The sequence below is a fragment of the Notamacropus eugenii genome, chromosome X, assembly GCF_028372415.1.
Source record: "Notamacropus eugenii isolate mMacEug1 chromosome X, mMacEug1.pri_v2, whole genome shotgun sequence".
In the NCBI taxonomy this organism is placed as follows: domain Eukaryota; kingdom Metazoa; phylum Chordata; class Mammalia; order Diprotodontia; family Macropodidae; genus Notamacropus; species Notamacropus eugenii.
The window spans coordinates 74,037,207-74,054,047 of NC_092879.1; the positions used below are offsets into that span (position 1 = coordinate 74,037,207).

The 16,841-nt window shown below is 42.6% G+C and overlaps 1 protein-coding gene across 3 annotated transcripts in view; it reads right to left on the minus strand.

Annotated features, from left to right (window-relative positions):
• Positions 1–4,066: 4,066 nt before the first annotated feature.
• Positions 4,067–16,841, minus strand: part of NEXMIF (neurite extension and migration factor) — a 191,605-nt gene continuing 178,830 nt past the window's right edge. For all 3 annotated transcript variants that reach the window (XM_072626966.1, XM_072626965.1, XM_072626964.1), the window contains one exon: positions 4,067–15,316. In XM_072626966.1, coding sequence (XP_072483067.1) covers positions 10,959–15,316 — 4,358 coding nt within the window. In that variant the 3' untranslated portion in view covers positions 4,067–10,958. The remainder of the gene's footprint in view (positions 15,317–16,841) is intronic.

Genomic DNA, 16,841 nt, shown 5'->3' on the forward strand with positions numbered 1-16,841 from the left:
ACATAGCTATAATGTTACTGTGAGTTTTCATCTTAGTGTCTCTTGCAGGTGGTGATCGGTGGATTTTTTCAATTTCTATTTTACCCTCTAGTTCTAAAATTTCAGGGCAATTTTCCTTAATTTTTTGCAATATAGTGTCTAGACTTTTTTTTATATCATAACTCTTAGATAGTCCAGTAAGTCTTATATTGTCTCTCCTTAATCTATTTTCTAGGTCAATTGTTTTTTGTAATGAAATATTTCACATTCTCTTTCATTTTTTCATTCTTTTGATTTGTTCTATTATTTCTTGGCCACATCACCTCAAAGGCCCATAGCTGGTATCTCTCATCTACTGCACTGAGCTCCCAGCCAACCCCTGCATCAGTGTCGGAAAACACTCTTTCTGTCTTCAAGTATAATGGTGGAGACAACTTGCAAACAAATATATAAAAAGCAAGTTATAAACAGAATAAACAAGAAATAATGGAGGAAAGGCATCCGAATTGAGAGGTTGGAGAAGGCTTCCTGTAGAAGGTAGGACTTTAGCTGGCACTTAAAGGGAGCCAGGGAAGTCAGTGGTCAGAGAGGACAAGGGAGAGTATTCCAGGTATGAGGGACAGCCAGAGAGAATGCTCAGAGTCGAGAGATGGAATATCTTGTTTGTGGAACAACCAGGAGGCCAGTGGCACTGGATCGAAGGGTATGCGTAGGGAAGTAAGATAATAAGAAGACTGAAAAGGTAGGAAGGAGTTGGGTTATCAAGGGCTTTGAGTGTCAAATAGAGCATTTTGTATTTGCTTCTGTTGTTTGCCCGTGGGGATATTTTCTGTCTCCTCTTTGTTAATGTTTATGCTTTCATGATAATACCTAATATTTATAAAGCATTTTAAGGTTTGCAAAGCACTTGACATGTTACTTATTTGATTCTCACAATAACCCTGTGAGGTAGGTATTATTATTATCCTCATTTTATAGATGAGGAAAATGAGACCAGAGAGGTTAAGTGATTTGCCCAGAACTACACAATTACAAGCATCTGAGGTAGGATATAAACTCAGGTCTCCCTGACTCCAAGTGCTTTATCCACTGTGTGACCTAGCTACTTGCTTTCACTTATCTTACTGTTATCCCCAACAATTCTAATTTTGTTAAATAGTAGAAAAAGGAAATATTTTTGCTTCCTCCCCCATATTTATTTGTAAAGTTTCCAGTGTTTCTCCCTTGCAAATAATGCCAACTTTTGGATTTACTTATGTACTTTTTATCATATTAAAAATGGTCCTTTGAGGCTTCTTATGGTTTTTAGCATAAATCAGTGCTGTACTTTTTCAAAGATTTTTTTAAGTATCTACATTTTTTAAAATTTTTAATGATTAATGGTTTCCCCAAAGATTATATTTTTTAAAGTTTCATTGGAAATAACATTGCCCATTGCATTTAATCTGAATCTTTCCATCCTTTTGTACTTGTTTGCCAGTGGGGCAATCCTCTCTCATTCTGCTAAATCCCCAGATCTCACATAGGGTCCACTTCAGTCTCTCCCAGATATATAGTTTCCCCTGGTTTGGACCTTCCTGGAAGGCAAATTACACTATGGGGCTGCTGATACAGAAACCTTCTTCTCAAACTTGTATGATCTAAATAACTCATAGGCATCAGGTGTTGGTAGTACAAAACTGTAGTTCCAGCTGTGGGACCTTCTGAAGCTAGTGCATTGTTTGGATTAAGTTCTGAGCTGCAGTAGGGCTAAAGCCAATCTTATGTCTGCCCTAAGTCTGGCATTAATATGGTGAGCCCCCAAAATGATGGGGCACCAGACTACCTCAGGAGAATCACTCCCAGCCTGGGTAAGATAGGGAGACCTAAGCTCAAAAAAAAAAAGTGGGTGGGGCAAGAGAGAGAGAGACCAGAGATAGAGAGACAGAAAGTTATGTACTGGAGAATGGTTCGTTGTCTCATATATTTGCATCATTTTTTCATTTATCTTGGATATATTTTTGTCAGATATGTTTGAGGTAAGGATGTTTCCCTACTCGTCTCTTATTCTAGCTGCATTGATCTTGTTCAGGTCACAACTTCACAGTCATATAATTGAAAAATGCAGAAGGCACAATAACCTGTTGCTTACTTTTTGTTGACTATAATAAAACATTTTAACTTGGCATAGTAAAACTCCACCTCAAAAACTCTCCTTCAACAAATCATCTCCCATGTATCTATCAAAATCATCCAAGATTCCTTGAAGGATATAACAGAAATAACTGTTTTTGATGATCTCCTGATTGTTAGTGAAACTGCAGAACCTCCTATCTATGGAGATAGGAGAAAAACAAAAGTCTCTCTGCCTTCGAGGACCTTTCACTCTATTGAGGGTGAATATGTATACAAACATAGATATGATTGATTTATACGTATTTACATGAATTCATTTATATTTCCATATTTATATGACTCACTCATTTATCATATACATGTAGAGTTAATAAAAGATAACTGTTAGGCAAAGGCAATTGTAGCTGGAGTGGAGAATCATCATGTAGGGATGGTGTGAGTTAAGTTTTAAAGGAAGCTGGGGATTTTAAGAGATGGAGAAGAGGGAGTGCATTCCATACCTGAGGGACACCCTATGTGAAGGAATTAATAGAGAAGATAGAATGTTATGTATGGAGGATAACAAGGTGGCCAAATTGATAGAAACAAAGAGTATGAGAAAAGGAGTAAAGTATAAACCTAGAAAGGTCTGTTGTAGTCAGGTTTTGCAGGACTTATGTTAAACATGGAAATTTGTACTTGATTGGAGAAGGAATAAGGAGCCAAAAACATTTCTTGGGCAGAGAAGTGATCACTTTGGCAGCTGAATGAGGATGGCTTAGTGAGGGGGGAAAAGCTTAAGTCAAGCAAATTAGGTCATTTCAGTAGTCCAGGAAAGAGTTAATAAGGATCTGAACTAGGGAAATGGACATGGGAGTGGAGAGGAGAAATATTGTGATGGTAGAATTCATTCATTTTAGTAAGTGGATATGGAAGGAGAGGGAGAAGAAAGACTTCTATGCTTGTGAATGTGCAAAACTGGCAGGAGGCTGGTGCCATCTTCAAAGATTTTAAGAGCTGACATTTGCAAGAGAGATTCAACTTGTTCTGCTGGGCTCAATTTGCTCTGTTTGGGTATAGATTGGATTAAGTGAACTCTGAAGTCCTTTCCAACTGACTTTATTCAACCAAGTTTATACATACATTTCAAAAAACCAAGGCAATAAAACCTTATATGTAGCTTGAAGAGAGATGTAAAGGGGGACACAGAATTATTATTTTGTTAAAGTTTCTATTATTTTAAAAATGTATTCAGATTTTCTGGTTTTACCTGGGGTTCAATTCCATATGGTTTGTATTTATTGAGAGTTTTAAGTTTCTAAGTTGGTTTTTTTAATCACGTCTTAGGGTTTGATTCCCAGGAAGTATCTTGCTCTTCTCCATCTCTCTTGCTGCAGACCCCCTTTCATACATGGGTGGTAAACTTGGGAGTTCTCTGAGTGGGGACCCACAAGAGTAGCTCCTATCTTGCTGCAAATAGGATGGGTCACTGTGGGGTGACTGAAGTAAGGCACGTGAAGGCAGAACTCACCCAGTTGTGTCTGTATCTGATGAGACTAGCCTGGACTAGAAAAACAACAGGGGTTCTAACATTGAGACAATGGAGTCAGCTGGGGAAGATGAAATAGTTTAATTAGCTGGCTGCTGGATAGCTCTTCATTTTATACCAAGTGCTTTCCTCACAAAACCCATGGGAGTTAAGCAGCACAAATGATATTATCCACATTTTATGGATGAGAAAATTAAAGGTCAGAGAAGTGAGGTGTGTTGGTCAAGGTCCCTTAGGTAGCATATGGCAGAGCTGAGATAAAAGCAGGGATGGGGGGTGGCTGGGAGGTGAAGGGAGACGGGACTGGGGGAACTGTATGCAATTGAATGGCCCTTCTGTAACCTTAAAGTGCCAAAGAAATTAGAAGTAAAATATTTGGTAGAGATTTCTTAGAAGATCGCAATTTTAAACCTCTTGTAAATCAGCATCATAAGGAAATCAATAAACCAATCAACAAGTATTTATTAAGCACCTACTACGTGCCAGGCACCGGGGACACAAATACAAAGAACAAAACATTCCTTACTCACAAGAAGCAACAGCTTAGGTGCTTTTGAGGATGAGAGCTGTGCAGGTGAAGGAACTGGAACCCATGTGGACCATCAGACAAGAATTCCACTTGTTCATCTACCAGCCCAAATCCACCAGAATGTGGCAAAATCATCCCCTCTTCCCTACACAGTACTCTGAACAATGAAGTTCTTTACATTCAGGAGATAGAATTTAATGAATTAGAAATGGTTTGATCTCTTCATATATGATCTTAAAACAATATTTTAAACTGTTTTTATTTATTCCATAAACAATATAACAAAACTCAGTAAGTTAACAATATGACATTTTCACCATACAGTCACAAATATTGAAAACCTTTGCAACAAGAACAAGAGAACCAAAATATTACAAGAATAATTTACAAGGAGGTTCTATAAAACAGCAAGTTCACCACTGTTCCAGTTTTCTTTACACAAGTTCACTACACTCGTTCACAACATGTCTCTTATTACAAAATTCCCAACAAAAAGTTTCATTGTTTTTCTTTATAGTTTGGTTTTTAAAACCAGGAACTTTTAAGTATATGTCCTTTTATTCACACCCAGGGGTGTGGAAAAAGGAAACCTCGCACATACAGACACTTCACAGCACTTTCCTAAGAAAAATATACACTTACAAAATATTTTACAAATTGGCACACTTAAAAATATACAAGATTTTGTAGGCGTCTTAGAATGATCCTTAAGAATTATACTTCAATCGACTCTACAGAATATTTATAAAGCTTATTCTAAAAGAAAAAAGGCAAATAATTTTCAGACATGGTAAAATTGCAGTGTCATATGTCAAACAGAAATGTTTATGTTACATTCATAAAAAGGGCCATTAAAGGTTTTTTGTTTTATTTTTTAATTCCTTGAATGCTTAGGGGGTCAGAGCAGGGCTGAAAATCATCGTTTCCTTTCCTTTAGCACCATAAGACATTAACAACTCACTCCAGAGGTGCATTAAGTTCTATGGAAGGAAGTGAACAGCAGGGTGGGTACATTCACAACTGCACAACCAGTGTGCTATAGGCAATTCAAAGAGAGCATCTACCTCCTTCCACCTCCACCCTACTTCCTTCCCTTTATCTTTCCTTCCCACTATGTGACAAAGACCAAAGTGGTTTCCCTCTCTGGGCTGATCTTTCTTATTGGCCTTTCCATTGTGCTTTAGAACTTGACATTTTTCTAGCTATCCAGGGGGAGGGTCATTCAAACAAGACACATTTCTCTTCTCTTTTTAAGCAGAGCATCATTTAAAGCCTAAAGAAAGTCTGACAGCCTCCACTCCATCATCCTGGCCCCCCAGGAGCCATCCTCACCTTCTAGATAGACTTTCTTCCATGGCTGTTTTTTCCATCGCCATTAATGTCACTTGTTTACCTGAGATCCCAATTTTGAAAGCCTTGCCGATACCACAAACTTGGTACGATTTTTGTCCTCCCATGGGCTTTTTCACATCCTCTTACCTCCCCAGTCTTACTCTGTGGACCCCATGCATCTCAAGGGTGAGCGTGTGGTCCCAATGTCAACCCAGGCTCAAGCCAGCCAGTTCCCTTTAGTGATGTCAGGAGCTGCCCAGCTCAGCCAGGAAAGTGCTGTAAAGGGTTTGTGCTTTGGTACTAGGCAGACTGAGCATCATCCCCCAAATGACACCATCCCAGCTAGGGATGAGGTGCCTCCCAAACTGAAGTCAGCTGAAGCCAATGCAAGTTCTTTCTCTTGCCCTTATTTCAGGTCCCTGTTTGAGAAACTCTTCTAAAAGGCCTGGTCTGCTTGTTTGGGGTCCCCATTAATAATTTTTTTCTTTGGGTACCTCTAGGGGTAAGCCACTTTTAATGATGGGATTTATCAAGAAAAACAAAAGAAACAAAACACAGTTCAAACACCTTTTCTTTCTTAAAAAAAAGAAAATAATACTTGCAGTGGAGTATAGCCTTCCCTGCCTCAATGAAGCAATGAATCCAAACCAAAACCAACCCTAACCCTTAAATTGGAGAATTTCTCAAGAAAATGCAGAAGAGCACAAATGTTTCCGCTAGAGCTAGGTGGTACACCATTCTCCTCATGGTGGGCTGGAAAGAGTGCTGATTCTAAAGTCAGAGGACCTAGGTTCAGATCACCGCGGTCCGTTACTACATGATCTCAAAAGCAATTTCCAGCTTGAAATAAATGACCCTATGATCTAAGTAATACAATCGATACTTTTATTTCTGTCTCTCTGCTGAACTGACATTGAAGTCACTGAACACATTCTCCACCCTTGGATTCATCTACACTTTATGCTGTGGGCAACTTCTTAGGAGGAATTCCAAGATATGTCTGTCTTCAAGGACCTAGATGAGAGAACCTAAGACTATTCTAGATTATTGGTGGCTCAAAGCTGCACATACCATGCATATACATGCTACACACACAGAATTACAGGATTGAGAGCTAGGAGCTCTGAGACCATAGGATCATAGATTTGGAGCTGGATGAGCTCGTCCATCCCTCTCACGTTTTATAAATGGGGAACCTGCAGCCCAGAGAGGAAAGAAATTTAGTCAAGGGAATGTAACTGCTAATCAGCAGGGCTAGGATTCTAATCCAGGTCCTTTGACTCCAAACCCAGTGCTTATCCTAATTGGGCTGCACCGCATAGAAAGAGCACTAGATTTCAGATCCAGTCCTGACTGCCACTTACTAGCTGTGTGACTTCTCTGGGCTTCAGCTACCCTCTCTGTAACAATAATGATGACACTTTGAATTCATCTAGCAGGGTACTTTACATGAATTACCTCATCTGATCCTCACAACAACCCTGTGAGGTAGGTGCTATGATTACCCCCATTTTACAGATCAGTTAACTGAGGCTGAGAGAGGGTAAGTGACTTGCCCAGGGTCACGCAGCTAGGAAGTGTCAGAAGCAGGATTTGAACTCAAGTCTTCCCTGACTTCATGTCCAGCACTCTATCCACTATGCCACCTAGCCAGCTGTGCAATAAAGGGGTTGTATTATTACATTATCTCTAAGATCCCTTCCAGCTCTACAGTCTTGTTATCCTCATTTTGTGTTAAATACAGTGTCTTTCCTTAGCAGTCTGAGTCACGGTAATACCTTTGAACATGCAATGGTTTGCAGGCCAATAGAAAGGTGCTTTCAAATGTCAGTGGTTTTGAGAGAGAAAGAGGTATGTTATTCCCTAGACCAAGTCCTTCATTGGTTCCCAGTAGATACCATCGAAATACCCCTTTTCCAAAGGAGTTGGTAACAGCAAGTTGAGACGTGGAAATGTTCTCATCATTTATTGATTTCTTGCTACCCTGGACCCCTACCTTCATCCTCCCCACTTCAAAGTAGAACTGGCAATAACTCTCTGATAATCCCCTCCAACCATCCGCTTTTCTTTTTATCTAACCTTTTCTACTTATGGAACAATTTCCAACACTGTCTCTGGATCCGGCTCAGAATCATGTCAAACCCTCTCCTCCCACCACCCTCCCCTCCCAGATTCCCATCACATCGGACCTCTCTGATCTCCGTGACTCTGTTCGTGCTTTTTGGCTTGGAATATCCTCCCTGCCTCTCTCCACCTGACTACTTCCTACCTATCCTTTGAAGCTCAGTGAAAATGCAGTCTCTTCCAAGAAGCCTCCTTGCTAACCTCCATAGGTCATGATTCCTCTAGCAAAGCTCATACAGCCCCTCGATTATTCTTAACATCCATAACATTGTGCATTTTAGTTATCAGGCTTTGTGTCTATCTTCCTCCCAGATTGTGAGCTCCATGGCGGAAGAGACCGTATCTTAGTGAAACTCTGCGCTCTTCCCTGGGGGAGATACAATGTTCAGAACACAGCAGGTAATTAAAAAAAGTTTGCTAAACCAACCTGAATTGGTCAGCTCTAGGAACCAGCCCCATGCATCCAGCACAGTCAGCACACACTGTGCCTAACAGTGGCAGAATGAGTGTATTCCAGTTTGGTTTTTTCCCTTCTGGACAGCAGTTGTGGAGCAAGGCACCTGCTTCGCTTGGTGTCAAGATTCCATTGTTACCAAGTTACACAGCAGAGTCGTGGTTGGTTGACTGTCAAAGCCTAAATTCTGCCATTGGCCTTTCAAATAGCTCCTTGCCCACTCATCCAGGAAAAGTCAGGTTTGACGTTGAAGGCATGGCTGGCTTTGTTCATTTTGCTACCTGTGTGTTTCCTGGCTGTAGAGCTGTCAACAGAGCAGACTGTAGAAATGAATCATGAACCCAGATCAGGAGTCAGGAAGCTTGGGGTTGAGTCTTGGCCCTGCCAGTTACTCATGGTAACTTTGCTCTGGACCTCAGTTTTTTCACTTGTAAAACGAGGGAGGCATATTCAGCTATCTCTAAGGTTCCTTCCAGTTCTGACATTCTATGCTTCTGAATGACTCTCCTTCCCTATCTATTCTAGAGCCTTTCCAAAGCTCCATGTGAACATGTTAGAAAGCCAACACCTAACTAGTCCCTATCTATAGGTACCCTTGCTCATTCTCCCTTTCAAAATGTAGATTGTCCCTTTCTTGTCTCCTAAGCTTTCTCTCCCCCCAACTTGACCTCTTTCTCACCACCCCCAGCCTTCGGATAAGCAATAATGAGGAAGATAAGAATAATAATAACAATCCCTGTACAGTGCTCAGTAATTTTCATAGTGTTTTTACCCCCAGGATCTCATTTTGGATCTGAATGCATCAGACATGGAGGCTCTCCACTGCAAGTAAGAGAAATAAGCAGTTTTAAACTAGGGCCATGGGTAAGGTGGAGGGGCAAAAAGGGCTGATAGTAGTGGATGTGTGAACTGTGGCACTAAGCAAAGAGACTTTGTTTCTTTTGGGACAGGATTGAGTGGGCAGCATGTGATGCTTGTCCCCCAATTAAGGTTGTTCAGCCCTAATTGGCTCAACACCCCAAGACTCTTCTGTGTTCTGTGACATAAACTCAAAGGGAAATAAATGATAAAACTAAAATACTGAATAAAATCCCAAACACAGGTCACATGACATTAGCATTATGAAATTAAATACTCCAAGAACAGAGAAGCCAGAGAAAACACAAATCAGGATGAAATGTTTTAAGCAACAATCAACGCACTTGGTTCATCATCAGCATGGATTTGATGCTGATATTTAGAATTTTCCCCAGGTTCTTAGAAAAGATATAAAACGGAGATACAAAGGATCAGCAATATAACTTTGCACTTTAAATAATCTTCAGCTACAGAGTTTGCTTTTAGAAAACAGAAACTTTCAAAGCAGCTGTTTCATTTCCTTGAAAAATGTTCTTTTAATGTGTACACTCAAGTTCCTATACTGGACTTACCTGGTGTGTTTTTCTGTATCCTTATAATATAACTCTACTCTTCGGCAAGGAGAGAGTGAACAAAAAGATCTCATCGCCTTGTCGATCTGGTCCCGCTTCTACACGAGACTTTAGTGTTTGTTTAGCAGTTTAGTGTGTGAGTGTGTGTGTGTGTGTGTGTGTGTGTGTGTGTGTGTGTGTGTGTGTAACAGAGAATCCTTTTGATCTGTAAACTGTGGGGGTGCATCTGTGAAAATGAGGTCAGTCAATTTGGCACATTGTTAAACCTTGTCCATAAGTTTTGGTAAATTGGTGTAAATGAACAACCCAGTTTTTCCCTAGAGCTAGAACTATTACTCAAGGAAGTAGGGTTGGTTAATAGCAGACCACTGGAATGTTTCTTGTTAAATCAAAGGGGCGAAATTCCCCAAACACTCATAACCCAATGCTGAGAAAGAAGAAAAAATGTTTCCAGTCCAGTCACTCGTTCATCAGTTTGGCACAATAGTTTTGTGTTTTTGCTGTTGTTTTCCTTTTGGACCATAGTGCATCAACTACTGTACAACTGTCTAACTCATTAAAAGTTTTTCAGAGAGAATTCCAGGTTAGAAGTATTCCCACAAGGTCAAACTCAATTTCAGCACTTACATGTCAACATACCACAAGGCAGATTTGGAAAGAAACAGAAAACAAACATCAAATGTCTTTTTAGAGAAGGATAAGTCTTGTCTTTCAGCACAGGGAAATCCTCAAAACACTGTTTCTGCTTTAAGAAGACCATAGTCTGAATTCCCTGCAGAAAAATCAAACTTTTTATGCTATCCTTGTTAGCTTTCATGGATGCCCCACCACAGGATTATCTATTAACATTAACTCAGCTGTGGTGGGTGCTGAAGGATGCAGGCAAAGGTATAAACAGCAGAGGGGGCCACATGCAGCTCGGTGAGGGATGAGCTTTCAAATGTCCGACTAAAGAGTCTTTCCACTGAAGCCATTTTGGCTTTTGTGTGTGTTCATAAATTTTGAGTTTTTTACAAAAGGTGGTTCCCCCTGAAGTCTTTCCCTTTTCTGAATCATTAATAAGAACACATCTGATTACTGTGGGGTGTTTTCCCCTCACGAAATAAAAAATAAAAACTGAAGCCAAAACTGGAGAGGGAAAAAAAAGGAGCCTTGTTGATGTTTAACACCAGCTGAGTCAAGAAAAAAGAATGTTTTTTGTTTGGTTTTTTAAATTTTTTATTTTTTTTTTGTTGTTTTTTTTTTTGTTGTTTTTTTCCCCATTCTTTCTAGGTAGCTTGCAAGTATGAGTACTTCTGGTGCCCTTTTTCCCTTTCTTTTCCTTTTTAATTTTGCAAAATGTGGGAGGGGGAAAGGGAATGGTCTCTTTCATGCAAACTTGTTTTTGAGGAAGGAAAAAATGTGGGACTGCAGGCTTAGCAGGTAGTAGGAAAGGTAAGGGTGTGTTTGAGCCATTTTGGTGCAGTATTACCTCAGTTTTTCTAAAGCAGATGTCCCAGCTGAATCCTTGAGGGCTGCTTCCCGCTCCTGACGTTTTCCCTTACAATTTTCATCCCTCAGGGTTTTTGAGCTGGATTTGTGACGGTATAACTTTTTGTGTGTTGGTCCGTTATTTCCTAAAGTGCTCAGATTACTATAGTTCTTATCCAAGAAGGGAGAATGAATGTCTGAGTTGTACCCTGCTGTGTTTGCCCGGCCAGGATCACCTCCAACTGCTTTCCCACTGCTTCTGCTTGAGCCCTTGGGTGACCTGTGGTTCTTACTGGTTCCTGGTGAGCCACCACTGGCCTTTTTCTTGGACTCTTGTGGTGTACCAGCTAAGATTTTTAGGGTTTTTAATTTCAGGCTATTAGACTCAGGAGAGCGGTATATATTTGGAACCCCATGATGACCCACTGGACCCCAAAGGGGCTCCATGGAGGCCATCATGAATCTCTGCACATCAGCCATGCCAGAAGCAATGTTGGATAAAATGTTAGAAGGTTCTTCAAATTCTCTCTGGTCATCATCCAGGAGGTTGTTGGCATTGCCCATGCCTACATCAGTCCAGCCTGTGCCATTGTCCTTTCCCATTGCCCACTCCCCAGAGAACTCCTTGTGGCCTGTCATCTTCACAGGGGCTGTGGAGCTTCCATGGTGTACACATCCTGCCAACAACTTTCCTGTGGCAGCACTGTTGAGTTGACCACCTCCTCGCATGATACCAACTTGAATTTTCTCACCATTAGCCACAGCCGCTGCATATTTTCCTTTCCTTGTTGACTTGGGGGTCTGGCGGGAGGCTTTGCTGGGTGACTTTTCTATCCCTTTATTGTTGGCTTTAGAAGTCTTTTTCCTGGTGCCTTTTGGGGAAGAGCTTTGGTTTGTAGCCCCACTCTTGCTGGGTGAACTTTTCTTTTTCGATTTTGACACTTTGCTACTGGTGCTAATTTGACCAGATGGCTCATTAAATGTTGACAGGCAAGGGTTTTTTTGGAGTAGGCCGACAGAGTCCTCATCATTGAACATATGGAACTGAAACTGATGGTTACATAAAGTAAATCCATCACCTGTCTCATCTTGGTGTGGAAGGCTGCCACAGTCCCACTTGACCTTCTCTCCACTGACCAAAGGGCCTGGGGTGCCCTCTGGGAACACTTTAAGCACCCCTAGTGTCTTGCCATTCTCTGAGCCTGTGATTTGTGGGGAAAGGCTAGGAGTGTCTGGTGGGGACATCTCCGAGAGAGATGAGTGGCGGAATTTGTCTGGTGTGAAGTTGGAGATGTCCAGGAGGTCAGTGGACTCTTTCAGGGGGGTGATCTCATCAATGCTCTGCTGGATCACCAGCTTGGGGCTGCAGTGAGCCAAGAAGTCATCACTGATATCCTCGTCACCCTCCTTTTCACAAGACTTCAAGCTCAAGGAGCTGTAATTGCTTGAGCTGACTGACAGCGAGCCCACAGAATCAAAGCTAATGAGCCGACCATTGTCTGTGTTGAGTGTGCCCCGATGGAAAGGAAAGCAGCCCTCTGCATTATTGAAATGGCATGGCTGATAGGCATCATCGGATGGCAGCTGGTTGTCCTGCATATATTTAGTGTGGTATGGGTGCTTGCTGCTCCCCATTGGACTATACATAGCAGCCGAGAGGTTATCCCCTGCTGGAATTGCTTCAGAGCCACCAAACTTGCCTGAGAGGACCCCAGTTGCCTCTCCTGGGGCATCAGTCACAAAATCCTGAGGGCCAGTCATAGCCTTGTTGGGCCACACACTTCCAAAGGGATTTGCATCCATTTTGAGGGGATGGGGTGAGTGCTGCAGCTCAGACTCAGAAGGTGGGGAGAGCACACAGCTCTGGCCAGTTTGGAGAGATGTGAATGCTTTTTCTGGTTGGGCAAGGGCAGCAGAATGCTGTCCTGGGGGATGGTGGGTGAAGTAGGAGATGGCAGTAGCATTTGATAAATCTGATGCATCTAACAATGTCTGCAGATACCCTCCAGGGATAACGGGTACATTCGTGGCAATATTAGCAGATGGCAGAGGCGTGTCAGGCGAGCAGGTGGCTGGTAAGAAGAGAGAATTTTTAGCATTGTTATTTTCCTGACAATCGGATCGATGGGAGCTATCTGGGGCTCTCCGAATGTTCTCATTCTTTAGACTGGAGCTTGCTTCTTGGCTTTCCAGGGCTGGATGAGTGGCTGCCTTACTGCTTTCTTGCACCGCTTTGTTCTTCTTGCATTTTAACCTGGCTTCACTTTTAAATTTGATTCTGTGCAGCACTTTCCTCTCTGGCCCTTTCCGGAACTCTCGGTCTTGTGATCGGCTCTTCACTGAGTCAGGACCAGCTGTGTCATTTAAATGCAGTTCACTGGCACAGCCAGAGGTGGCTCTAGCCCCTGTGTGAGGTGTGCCTTTTGGGCCAGCATCTTCTTTACTGCCACTGGCTTGCTTCTGATCACAGGAGAAGGAGCCCTGTTTGTTCGCTGACTGTTCAATGGCTTGGATTCTCTGGATCCTGTGCCGGTTGGCCAGTTTGCACTTTCTTTTTCGAGGAGGAGGTGGAAATGGGGCCTCGAGGCCATTCAGGTGGAAACTTTGCTTGTGGCAGAGGGTGGATCTAAGGGAATCAAGGCGATTCTGCTGCTTCTCTTGCCAGAAGCCCTTCAGTGGAGCCAGCCTAGCATACTTGTGAAGTAGGTCCTCACTCAATGTTACTGTCATCTCACTGGCATCCACCTTACTCAGCTTCACCAGCATGTGCTTCTCACCCTTGAACCGATTGATAATAATATATTTGATAATGACTGGAGGCTCCTTGCGGGGTACTTTCCGCCTCTTCTTGGGACACCACTCATCATCATCCTCCTCCTTCTGCCCATCTGGCTGCCACTCCTTCTTTTCACACATCCTCTCACTTTCTATGGAGTCAACGTCATATAGGTAGTCTTCACTGTACCGGACTTTCCTTTTAGCCCTCAGTCCATAGTTCTGCTGAATGGTGGTGGAGGAAGAAGAGGAGCCAGAATGAGAATCACGGGTAAGATAGCGGCTACAATCCTTAATCTCCTTCAAGGCATCATAAGAGGATTCAGTGCAGGAGCTGTCATCACTGAACTCCCCAGAGTCCTCTGCAGAGTTGGTAGTGTCAAGAAAGGGATTTCGCTTGGAATTCACATACTTGACCACATCAGTCCCCTTGCATGGTTTACTTAAGGTGGATACCCCTCCCAACTCCTTTTCTTCTTCCTCTACCCCCTTGTTCTCCTGGACTTCAGCTTCCTGGTCTCTCCTTTTCTTCTCCTCTTCCTCCTCATCCTCCTCCCCCCAGATGATGCTCTCTGCAGGGACTTTGAACTGGGAGGAGTCCCCACTCCGCTTCAGGCCCCCACCCTTTGTATCCCGCTTGGAGCAGCTGGTGAAAACACTGGGGAAAAAGTTGAACTGGGCATCATCCTGCAGGACATTGGTCTTGTCTCGCACATTGTCTTGGAAGGATTCATATCGGATCTTCAGGGAGCAGACATCACTGCCCAGAGTTGAGTCATCATCGTCAAACATATAATTGTCTACATCCTCTTCTGAAAACAGGTTGACTGATAGCTCATTTTTTGAGCAGAGGTCAAGGAGCTCAATTTTGCTCTCACTAATGAAAGATTCAAAGTAACCCCATTCCTGATTAGTATTTGAAAGCAGAGTTTCCTCACCATTGCATTTATCTAGTAGCAATCCCTCATAATAATTTTTCTGAGTAGGGTCCTCTGAGTCACTGTCAGATTTCTCTGGGTCTCTTTTGTCTCCTGCCCTAGACTTGTGCAGAGGGAAGCTAAGGAGCTGGTCAGAAAGCAGCTCATCCCCGTATCTCATGGTTTCTCCTGTGTTCATACAATGAATTCCTATATCAGAGACGGAACAGGCATCATAATCCCTATTTATATCACTCGCTTTCAAGCTGATACCTGGTTCTGCATCAATTCCATCCTTGGACTCAATAAAACAGCCCAGGCAAGTCCGACTTGGCTGCATGAGGCAGTCACCAGTAAGGGCCGACATACCTCCAGGTTCCATGATGGTGAGTGGAGCTTTCTCACAGTCTCCTGGCAGGGACCATGTGTTCAGGCCCTTGGTTATACCAGATGTCAGGGCGATGGCGTGAACAGAAGAGTCGTTAGAAGAATGTTCAGGTGCATCGGTCAACCTCAGGGGAGATGGAGGACTGGGTAGGCAGGGCTTCTTAGAAGTTAGAGGCAGAAGGCCCCGGGTAGATGCCAGAGTCTCTTTGGGCGTCAGGGTCAGGGTCTGCAATGTTGTCGCTGCCAGCTTCACCATCAGATCCTGGTCATTTGAGCCTGGGAAGGGGGGGCATAGGAGAATGGAAACAGAAAACAGACACAGTTAATGATTTCAGCTCCTTTTCTTCCCTCTAGAAGATTATCTACTTTTCTATTCCTTGACCTGCAGAAATCCAGTCATTCTCAGCATTTTCATCCCTCAAAGCAGAAACCATAGTCCTAAAGAACAGCTATTCAAATTAGCTTTGAAAACTCCTAATAGTCAAATATGGCCTTTATTGAAGCTCAACTTCATTATCTTCTAGGGGCAGCTAGATGTTCTTGAAAAATTATAATTACAAGTTTCAGGACAGGGAGAGTCAGATGGGCTTCCTTGTTCTTTTGAAATGTCAGCCTCTGTCCCATCAAATTCCCTCCTATGGTATCAGGCTAGTGCATTTCCAAATGTGCTGGACATCATTCCTTTCACGTCCCACCAGCACCTCAATTTTAATGTGTCAAGTAATGGAAACAGTCATCTTTTCCCCAAACCATTTGCCCTCACCCCCTCAAAACTTCTCTACTTCAGTTAAGTACAGGACCTCACAATTGCCTAGGCTCCTGACCACAGAGCCATCTTTGATATTCCCATATTCTCCTTCTCTCTCTCCCCCTCTTTCCCTCCCTTCCCCCATTCCATAGTGGCCAAGTCATGTTGAATTTTATCGCTGTGATACCTCTAATCTCTGTCCTCTTCTTTCTCTTCCTACTGCAACCATCCTAGTTTAGTTCCTTGCTATCTTTGCCCTGGATTATTCTAATGGCCTCTTGACTGGTCTCCCTGACTCCAGTCTCTCCCCTCTCTAATCTGTCCTCTACACACTTGCCAAAAGAATCTTCTCCATGTATAGGCTGGATCAAGCTACTTCCTAGCTCAAAATCCTTAAGTGGTTCCCCATTATCTACTTAATAAAATATAAACTCCTAATTTGTTGAAATCCCTCCCTTCCTTCAAGACCCAGTTCAGGTACCACCACCTCATGGCATAGTAGGCCACCAAATTTGTTCTAGATTGTCAAGTATTAAATATGTGACTGAAGGCAATAATTCAGTTTGACAAGTTCATTAGACATTAAGTATCTTGTACTTGGTACTAGGGATAGAAAGGCAATAAAACAGCTTCTTCCCTCTAACAGGGGTGGCCACATGTGGCCCTCTAGGTCCTCAAGTGGAGCTCTTTGACTGAATCCAAACTTCACAGAACAAATCTTGTTAATAAAAGGATTTGTTCTGTAAAACGTGGACTCAGTCAAAAGGCCGCACCCAAGGACCTAGAAGCCACATGTGGCTTGAGGCTGTAGGTTTCCCACCCCTGCAGGAGCTTCCATTCCATCTGAATAAGAATAGGGGACACAGAGTAGTCCAATCTGACCATTCTGGACAACTGCCATCATTGGAGTTTAGAAGAACAATATCCCTTCTACCAAGAATGGTCTGAGGAGGCAGGGGACAGGACTGAATGACTTTTCCAGCCTGGCTTCTTCAATACTTTTTATCCTTCTAAGAAGAAAGATAGAGTCATAGTTGGAGAAAAATCCAAAGA